Source organism: Diabrotica undecimpunctata, chromosome 6 (assembly GCF_040954645.1).
Source record: "Diabrotica undecimpunctata isolate CICGRU chromosome 6, icDiaUnde3, whole genome shotgun sequence".
Lineage (NCBI taxonomy): Eukaryota > Metazoa > Arthropoda > Insecta > Coleoptera > Chrysomelidae > Diabrotica > Diabrotica undecimpunctata.
In genome coordinates this window covers 60771167-60781611 of record NC_092808.1, presented here as the reverse complement: position 1 = coordinate 60781611, position 10445 = coordinate 60771167, and the positions used below count along the sequence as shown (strand labels likewise).

Genomic DNA, 10445 nt, shown 5'->3' with positions numbered 1-10445 from the left:
AATTGCTTTCTCGATTGATCTCGATTCCGCCTAGATATTTACGCCGAAAATAAACAAGAATCTTTCCACTTGGGTTGGTGGAAAAATATATGCTGATAAGAGAATAATTTTATGAGGATGATGTCACTTTGCGATTGGGCGCGGCAAGATGTAGATGCTTTCATTGTATAAGTGCGACTTATCGATAGGGCGCCGTAAGATGCGGGTGCTTTCATTATTTATGTCCGGATTTAGTCATCAAGATTTCGATGTTATTCGTTTTCGGAGAGTTTTGAAAGACCGGTAAAGTTTTTCGTTAATTCCATAAGTTTTGGTAAGAAGAAGGTGATTTGAGCTCAAAATGCTATGTGGCAATCTTTGTAATGTGACTCAATTACCGTTTGTGTTAAGCTGTTTCCTGTAACAAGGGATTTGATAATAACTTCTGAGGGCTAAGTAAGCCGACATGGTTTTAAGTGAAATATAAGCAGCTGAGTTTTAAAGAATCACAATTCTTTTCCTCCTGTAGGATAACCTAAAGCTCAGTTTTAGTATTTGATCTCATTTATCCCAGGATTTTTCCAGCTTCTATTTTGTGTCTCCCATAGGTCGGATCTATATCATTTGAAGTTAATGGGACAGTGTTTTTTCTATTGAAATGTAAGATAACAAACTTTTTTATTAATTTAAAAAGAAATAATCAGGCAGCGAAGTAGTTTTGTTATTTTTTTCTAAATAAACATTTATCGTTAATATAAAAATATTTGCTCTCATGTCAATTTAAAAAGTTTATAAATAAATATAAGTTTTATGTGTTAGCTAATTGTCATATTCTAGTTTTTTTTTAAAAAAACTAACAGATTTATAAATGTTTTCAATGGTGTAAACCTTATAGTAAAGATATAATAACCTATAGAAGGCGATACTTGTTCACGGTATACTGCACGCGATACTGCACGGAGCGAATAAACTTATGAAAAACAATCAAGAGTTATTAGTTAAAATTTTATTTCCAAGCACATCAGGTAAATTATAACTTTGGTCTTATTAACATTCTGGTTCCGTATAAATATTTTTTTTGCGTAAGCGTTATTCTGTCCCAGTTCATTCCTGGACGCAGTATATTCGTGTGGGGCATATTTCGAGGTGTTCCATTTAAATTACTACAGTAGCAATTATTGTACCACCATGCACCACCTAAAATTAAATAAAATATAATACACCGACCGGAAAAAGAGTGGCCACGCTACAAATTTCCGAAAATAAAAGTTCATTGGAAGTTTTATGCACTATCTCATAACGCGTATCAAATTAAATATTTATTGCGATTATGTATGCTTGTTTTTGACAGTTTTGTGAATAATTAAGATATGGTGTAATCTACAGTGGATGTTGCTAGAATAATGGCATTGCTACAAGACGGAAACAGTCAAGTTTATGTATCCGAAACTTTAGGTATTCTGAGAAATACATTACGGAGAGCTTTCTATCGCTTTATAGAGACTGGTACATACTCACGTCGACCTGGTTCCGGTCATAGAAGAGTAACCTCGCAAAGAGATGATCGTTTTAGAGTGATGGAGCTTTTAAGAATTTGTCATTCCACTGCAATTGTTGCTAGAAACCGTATACAGGAGGTTCGAAATGTGAATGTAAATAAAAGAACGGTTAGAACACGTCTAAATGAAAGAGCACTAATTGCAAGGAGGCTAATTATTGTTCCCGAATTACAACCAAGACACTGTAGGAATCGATTAATTTTTGTCAAGCTTGTATATCGCAGAAAAGAAAGTTTGGTAGTGTCGATGTCACCACTGAATACTCACCGGTATACGGAGGATGTTTTGGCAGAAGCATAAGTTTCATTTGGTCCATTTATTGGGGACAATTTCGTCTTTATGCATGATAATTCACGGCCGCATACTGCAAGAATTGTGACAAATTACTTGGGGGAAGTAGGAATTAATGCTCTAGAATGGCCAGCCTGCAGCCTTGATCTTAATATCATCGAACGAACATCTTTGAGATGAACTTTATTGTAGGGTTAGAAGTCAATCAGGTCAGCCGAAAAGTCTTGCAGAACTTCAAAATATGCTTTGTGAAGAATATAAATGTGTTCCTAAGTTTGTATTTAAAATTTGTTCCTTTCCCTTTTCGATAATTCGTTCCGATATTACACTATTTTCTTTTGTAGCCTTCTGATTAAATAAATTATGCTAAGGAATCAAGCAGTATTGGCCATTTTTTTTAATGAAAGATGTTGAGTATACAATATGAAACAGTGCATAAAACTTCCAATGAATTTTTATTTTCGGTAATTTATAGGGTGGCCACTTTTTTGTCGCTCAGTGTATATAATAATTATGTACATAAAATATAGTATCTGTGTACGTATAATAAAATTATTTAATATAATATGTAATAAATTATAGATATAACATGAGGTTTTCGCAATTCAACAACGCTGTATCGGAATATTTTTCGACATGAGCAAAGCCTACGATTCAGTATGAAAATACTCAATTTTAAAAACTCTTAGCGAATGGAAAATTAGAGGTAATATACTCGAATACATATCAAAATTATTAAAAAATAGACAGTTTTAAGTGAGAGTAGACGGCGTATATTCCTTAACAAAAAAATCAAGAAAATGGTATACCACAGAGTATATACACAACCTTAGTACAACTCTGTTAAAGCCATAAACTCCATTAACGCACATATTAAAGATCTTGTAAAAGCTAGGCTATATGCAGATGATTTAGTTCTACTTTGTAGATAAAAGAATCTAACAACCATCCATAACCATCTCTAGCAAGCTATAAACCATATTGAAGAATGGTTATTTACCAGTGGACTTGAGTTCAATACCCTTAAAACCAAAGCAGTGTGTTTTAAAAAAGTCACAACCAAATACAACCAAAGAACTTATACGCTAGTAAAGAACAGCCTAAACATGTAGACGAAATTAGATTCCTCGGTTTAATCTTTGACCAAAAACTAACTTGGAAGATACATTTACAATATTTAAATGTCAGCCTCAAATAAATTTGTTACCATCACTTGAAAACAAAAAATGGATTGTCGACTCTTTTATATTACTACACATCTATAAGGCCCCAGTACGTTTCAAACTTGACTACGGCTCAATCGTTCACTTTTCCAAAACAACGTACTTAAAAACAAGATATGTGATTCAAAATACAGGTCTTCGATTTTTTTTTAGGAGCACACCACTTCAATACAATGTAGCAATTTGCACAGACTCCTTATCATCAATACAAGTAATTTAAAACATGTTGTCAGATCATCCTCTGGTAAATTTATTACATGACATATATGGGATATATGTCATGTATTATACAGATGTTGCCACAAAAGAAGCTTATACGTTGGATATAGCTATATCAAATATCCACCTGCATAATGATATTAAAAAAATGTTCAAAAAACGTAATATATGACAAATGGCAAGCTAATTGGAACACAACTCCGAGCCACTTACATGATATACAACCAGGTATACCTTCCTTAGATCTACCACCTATGCCCAGAAGACACAAGGTTATTCTAAGAAGAATAAGAATTGGACATACTCGGCTTACACATGGCTTTCTTATGGCATCTACCGATCCACGTGCATGTGGCCATTGCAGCAGTCTCTTACCCGTTAAACATTTCCTTTAAAAACGTTTGTACCTTTCTACTTAAAGAAAATAACACCAGTTGGGAGATAATATACAACAAATGTTAAATGAAACTGATAAATATGCAAGTTTGTTCAAATATTTAAACGAAATTCAAGTGCTTTATAAACTCTGAAGTGCAATTTTGTATAACGATTAAATATGTAAAAAATAAGTATTGTGTATTATGTATTGTGAAATGTAACATTGTATTTGTAATACACTTATATTGTATTATACTGTCATCGTATAAATGACATAGTCGTCGAGACACGTTAGTTAAAAAAAAGTCCAATACCAACCCTATACTGGGAGACTGGAGAGATTCCACTCACGTTTAGAAGACAATATCTAAGTCTTTTTCATGCCGCGGCAGTATCGTCTTATCAAGATAATCCAATTATACACAATGTGTAGCATTTCAATTCTCATTTATGTTAAAACACGTCAAATAAACTTCCACTTAGATTGTTGAGAAAGTTATGCTCGAAGGTGAATGATTTTTAAGAATGACATCACTCTACGGTAGAACGTCAAAGCGTTTTGTTTTATTGTGAGTCCAGATTTTTTTTTAATTCGTTATTGTTTTTCGTGATTCGTTTTTATTTTTGGAAATAGTGCTTGGTTGCATGTAGCAGTTAAAGTAAGGAAGAAGTTTGGATTGAGATTTTAAAGGAGAAAGATTTCGGCGGGTGTAGTCTTCAAAAGCCGGCAATTTTTTTTGTGGAGAGGTGAATTAAGCTCAAAGGCAATGTGGCAGTTTTGTAGAGTTAATCACCGATTTGTTGTATTGTACCCTATGTGGGAGATTTGTAAAGCAGCGTTACAATAATTTGAGAGGTCCAAATGGTTTTAAGCCGGAGCGTTTGACAGGCCGAGTTTTGAAGATTGCAGTTTGTTGTCATCCATAATAATCCGAAGCCCGAATCCAGTGTCCAACTTTCAAAGAATTCTCCATTTGTGATCCCTGGTCACTTCAGACCAATTTGCTGCTCGAGTGTGACACAGTTGTGTTTTTTGTAGTTTTTTTGATCCAGTTCTAACTTCTTGAACGAAATACATCAGCCAGAGTGATATAAGGTACTTTTTGTTAAACATTTTTCTAAGTAAAAATAGACATTTTTCATTAATAAACAAATTTGCTTTCATGACAAACTAAAAGATTGTAATAAATAAAATTAAAGGTTTTGTCATAATTGTCATATTAGTTTTCTTTAAATAAAGTTAACTGTTATAATTAAAATTATTGTTTCAAAAAAAAAACCTCAATGTAAGCTCCGTTGAAAAATCTAGATATTTTCATTTTAATAATAATTTAAATTCCTAGTGTCCACAACGTCTGGAGCTTGTTGCAAATCATTACAAATAGCGCCGTTGTAAGTTTTGCTTTTAAATTGTGTTATTATTATTTGCAATAACTGTTTATGTTGAGGTAATAATAAATATGTAATGTTTCTCTCTAAACCAAGTGTATATTCAGTATATTCCGTTTCTAAGCGTGTTTTAGGGGTAAACCGCTCGCCTGCTGGTTTCCCATCTCCATCTTATCCACTCTTATTACATTGGCGCTTATTCAGATTGCCATACTATACACCCACATTTTTGTTACAAACTCTTCCTTAAATTTTTTGTCTTTGTGAATTAAACGGTCCGGCCGTCATTCTATCGATTTTTCTTTATTTCGCACTTTCACAATAGAATTTTTCCTGTAACTTGTTTTTCTCTTTAAAATTGTTTTGTAGGAATTTCTAGCTCTATTTTTTTTCTTTTTTTTATTATTTAATAAAACTCCAACAGGAATCTTATGATTATTGCTATCTGATCATTCACTATGATCAATAAGCAAGTAAGTTCTATATACAAAATATTACAAAACACTTATCTAAGGTTACAATGTATTAAAGCCTAATATTCCTTAGGCTTTAATACATTATACTACTACTAGCTAACCTGTACACTTTAGCCGCACTTTGCTCTGCTTTTTCACTTTCACTCACTTACAGCACTAACTCAAACGGCTTCGTTCTCTTAAGACTTCTTATCCGGTTGGCGTTGTCTACGAGTTTGATGGCCTCGACATTCACGTGGTTGGAGGACCTTTGTTCATGACTCTCGGCAAACTTATTTATTGTCTGGATAACCGTATCCATCTGGAGTTCTCGATGAAGATCACAGTTTCTGACCGTTGTACCATGGACCGTTAACGATGTTCCTTAATAATTTATTCTGATATCGTTGTATATTTTGGATGTTTAGGATTCGCTTATACAATAACAATTTTTTATAAGTAGACAGAGTGGATTTTTTTTCCATCAACCAGTACATCTTACTGAAGTTAATTTCTAATTCCTCTAATTCCTTTTTCTTAATGTGTGCTTTCCAACGTAGCTTGGAATCTACTGTCATACCCAAATATTTTGCCGTATTTGCATTAGGTATTTGGTTTCTATTTATACTAACTGGGTATGTCGTTCTCTTTTGTTAGTAAAATTGATATGAACAGATTTTGTTTTATTCAATTTGATACGCCATCGTCTGGTCCAGATGTTAATTTGTTCAACAGAGTTCTGTACCATGGTTTCTGCATCCTAGTGGTTTTGTCCGACTGCTAGAATGCATGTGTCGTCTGCAAATGTCGCAATTGTATTCGGTTCTAATGATGGAATATTGCTGGTATAGAGCAGGTATAGCACTGGCCCGAGGACACTTCCTTGTGGAACTATAGCCTTAACTTCTCTTAATTCTGAATATGCTTCCTCCTATTTAACTCGAAAGCATTTGTCGGATATATATGATTTTAATTTTAATATATATGATTTGGCGTTTTTAATCGTTTGGTAGCCTTCCACAATGAGTAATCAGTAGCGCTATCTTTGATAGTTCACTTAGGTAGATGCTAACCGATTCGTTTTTAATTTTTTGAATTTCTCTTTTTAATTTTTTTGTGTCATTATTTAATCTAGTTTTATCAACTGGTGCTTTAGACTGATGCCACTTGCGTCTCAGTTTCATTTTTTCGGTTATCATTTCTCTGATTTCTTTCGGGTAGTTATTTCCTTTTATTCTTTCGACACTGTTCGTGCTGTTGTTCCAATCAGCTACATTTTTATTGGGTAATTCTACTTCTGCCTCTAGTTGATCAACGGTTCTTAATGGAACTGAAAGGTTGTAGAACACCGGGGGATTTTATCTTCTCCTCCTGAAGTGTTGCTCACTGCCTGTTGGGGCAATACCTTCGATCTGGTTCTAATTATAATAATTAATTAAAATGTTACCTTAAGTTGGCGATCACACTTCTCGGATTACACTTTAAAAAACACTTACAACTAAAAAAAAACTTTATTTTGCTTTAGTTAAACATTCTGTGGTGAAAAAATGGGCGAATTATTTTTAATTAATAAATATGACAGTGACAGTGACTGATGTTTGTTTCTTATAAAATTGAGAAGAGAGTACGTGATAATCTCGCAATTCTGTGCAAAGAATATATGCAATATCTATCGTGCATTCTCGGGTACAACTCGACTTAAAACTAAAAGTAGTTGTTTATTTTGAAGAAAAAGGGTGTTCGTCATTTGGATCATAATTTTAGGTTGCGCTACGCAACAGAGGTTAATCTTCTCTTTAAGGTCTATCTGGAAACTTTTCCAGTCAGTATTTTTGTTAACAAGTCTAGGGGGGCTTTCTTTTTTGATAACAGTTTCACTGAGTGTTAGAATAATTGGAGAATGGTCCGAGTTCATATTCAATGCCTCTTCTATCTCTATGTAATTTGTTGAAATATTTCTGACTACAGAGAAGTCGATAAGGTTTGGGATTTTATTTGTGTCAGTAGGCCAGTATGTTGGCTTTCCCGTTGATATTGCGTCGCATTTTATGCTTCACTGCTTCTATTTCATTGCTTCTAAAAACTCTTTCCCTTTGGTGGTAGTCAGTAGTTACCCTCAATGCGTATGTTTTGCATTGAAGTCTCCTTCAAGGATAAATATATGTCTTTGACTGGTCAGAAAATCTACATATTGATTTTTCTTGATGGCATGTCTTGGCGGACTGTAAACCGCTGTGACGATTACCTCATAGTTTTTACATTTAATTTTTACTGATGTGGCCTGAAAAGTCTTTAGTTCTGTATCCCATTTCCTGATAGTGCATAATATTTTTGAATATTACTGCACTACCTCCTTTCTCTAGCTCTATTGATTTAAATTTCTCTTCTCTATGGTTGCTTCCTTTAGTTTTTTTAAATTTCTGTATGTTTTTTTAGATATCATATTTTTTGACATTTTTAGTTATTTGTTGTTGCAACTACCTCTTCGTCATTATATTCCAATTATTCCAGGTAATTTTAATATTGTTCATCATAAGAACAAATAAAAAAAAGCATTTATATAAATCAAATTTAAAAATCTATTAAAACTGAAACAATTTACTCAAAGACGATTAGATGAGGTTCATCCAAACTGCTTAAAAAGTTTTTTTAAACGTAATTATATGGTGAGAAATTTTTAGTAAAATGAAAACAACCCCACATTTTTCAAATAGATAAATATAATAAAATTATTATAAAATATTACTATGTAAATTTTAAATAAACTTACGTGAAAAATTGGCACAATTCCCCTCATTCCAACGGTCATGATCCTGATCGAATGTAGTAAACTTTTGCCCTTCGTGCCATTTCATACAGTCATCTGCTGTAGTAGTTGCATTACCCCTATAACCGTCTACAGTTTTTAACTCGTATCCATCGTATTCGGGTCCTACTTTAAAAACTAAAAATCGAGCATAATAGTTTAGCATATTATGATCAGTAAGTTCTATAAGCAACTCGTTTGTTTCGCTACCTAAAAATATTATTAGTTTAAGAGACCATTGAATTCTAAACATCAAAAATGTAGATGATCGTAATATCATCTTAAACAACATGGTTTTTAACCAAAATGATAAAAATATTTTACAAAATATAAATTTTTGTGGTTGGTTAAATAGCGAAATAGCACTTATAAATTACGTACTACATGGGAAATCAATTGATATCCTAAAAACATCACGAATCGATGGTAAATGCATAACAATAATCTTAATAATAATATATCTTCAACAAAAAGCAACAGTGCAATTCAAAAATGCACTGTCCAAGATCTTCATAGTCTGCAAAAGTTCTACAATGAAACATATACTTAGAAAACATCTTTAGAGAAGCCCTGAACGAATTAGAATACGGCCTAAAACTAAATTTAAAGAAGACAAAAATATTGATTATTGGTAAAAACACCAACATAAGGGCCTAAACTACAATAAACGATAAACAGAAAGGGTGGGGCAAGTATGCAACCTGGGCTGCAATATTAAGGATACCTAGGACCATAGCTACAAAATAAAAACTCGTATTGAAAAAACCAGAAGCTCTTTTAAAGGTCTTAGAAAGATTTTTTGTAACCTATCTTTAAATATCAACATACGCATCAGAATTCTTAGATGTTACGTCACAGTAACTATAGGGAATCTCACAGGAGATACCCTAAAACGGTTAGAGGTATTTGCATCTTAAGTGTCCCATACATACAAAGAAATTATTAATACCGTAAATAACAGAAAATTAGCTAACTTCGGCAACATTATGTGTAATAATTCTGTCATCTTCTACTGCCAATTCTATAAGTTAATATTGATTTTTTACGTATTATTTACAGTAAAATAAAAAATTAACGTGAAGAAGATCAAAATGAAACATATTTTTGTTTTAAAAGCGGGTTAGGAATCAAAAAAGCACTATTTGAAATAAAGAAATTGATCATATAAAAAAGATACTGTGTTAAAACGAACACTCAAAAATCCGTGTACGGTCACGCAAATAAACAAAACATTTCTTAGCAGAACAGTCGCGACTGTTGAGTGAATTAATAGGATTAATTACAAAAAAATATCATACTTTGGATACATTCTATCGCAATTGGCTATAATAATCTCAATCTTATTACGATAATAAAAGTCGAAGGACAAGAGGAAATTGGTAAAAAGAAAGCCTTCTGGTTAAAAACTATCAAATAATGGACTGAAAAAAGGAGAGCAGAACGACTACATATTTAGAATAGCCCAGAATAAAAAGTATTGTGCATAGTTATTCACCAATGACAAAGGGACCGAATAAGTTACACAAAGAAAAAGAATAACTTTATCATATTTTTAAATCTTGAAAGCATATAATATTGCAAAAGTTATTTCAAAACTATAACCTATACTTACTTGTGAGTTGATGGATATTTTCTAAACCCAACCAAAATTCACCTTTAAGATTCCCAAAACCAAATTTATAATCTCTCCAGGGTCTATAAAAGTCTTCAGAACCATCAAATCTCTTCTGAATGTGTGTCCATCCACCTCCTTGAATTTCCATGTCGCATAAAACCATTAATGGTTTTGTTTGTCCACTTGGTAAAATTTGGTATGTACCAGACATTGTGTTACCTTAAACAATTAAATGATTATTTCGTCCTCAACTATATTGCCTAAAATTTATATAAGATCCAAATATTCAGGGAACATTTAAGTCCCACAAGACACGTGAAGTAAAACAAGCTAGGTATCTAAGAGTGTCGTGAATATTTCAGGTACGGATTATAGATATAGACTTAAGTGTTTACTTTCAAGTTAGGTAGATGGTTTTGTATGTTGAGAATCGTTATTTCAGTTTTAAAGTAAATAGTTGGATTGTAAATTTACTAAATTTTGGACACTTAAACATAAAGGTCAGCTTATTATAGAAGGGAAAATAGAAGG

At 32.6% G+C, this 10445-nt stretch overlaps 1 protein-coding gene across 1 annotated transcript in view; it reads right to left on the bottom strand.

Moving 5' to 3' along the window:
• Nucleotides 1-970: 970 nt before the first annotated feature.
• Nucleotides 971-10445, bottom strand: part of LOC140443468 (microfibril-associated glycoprotein 4-like) — a 28473-nt gene continuing 18998 nt past the window's right edge. The window contains exons 4-6 of the mRNA XM_072534753.1: nucleotides 9912-10133; nucleotides 8264-8509; nucleotides 971-1176 (exon numbers count right to left, since the gene is read on the bottom strand). Coding sequence (XP_072390854.1) covers nucleotides 1010-1176; nucleotides 8264-8509; nucleotides 9912-10133 — 635 coding nt within the window. The 3' untranslated portion in view covers nucleotides 971-1009. The remainder of the gene's footprint in view (nucleotides 1177-8263; nucleotides 8510-9911; nucleotides 10134-10445) is intronic.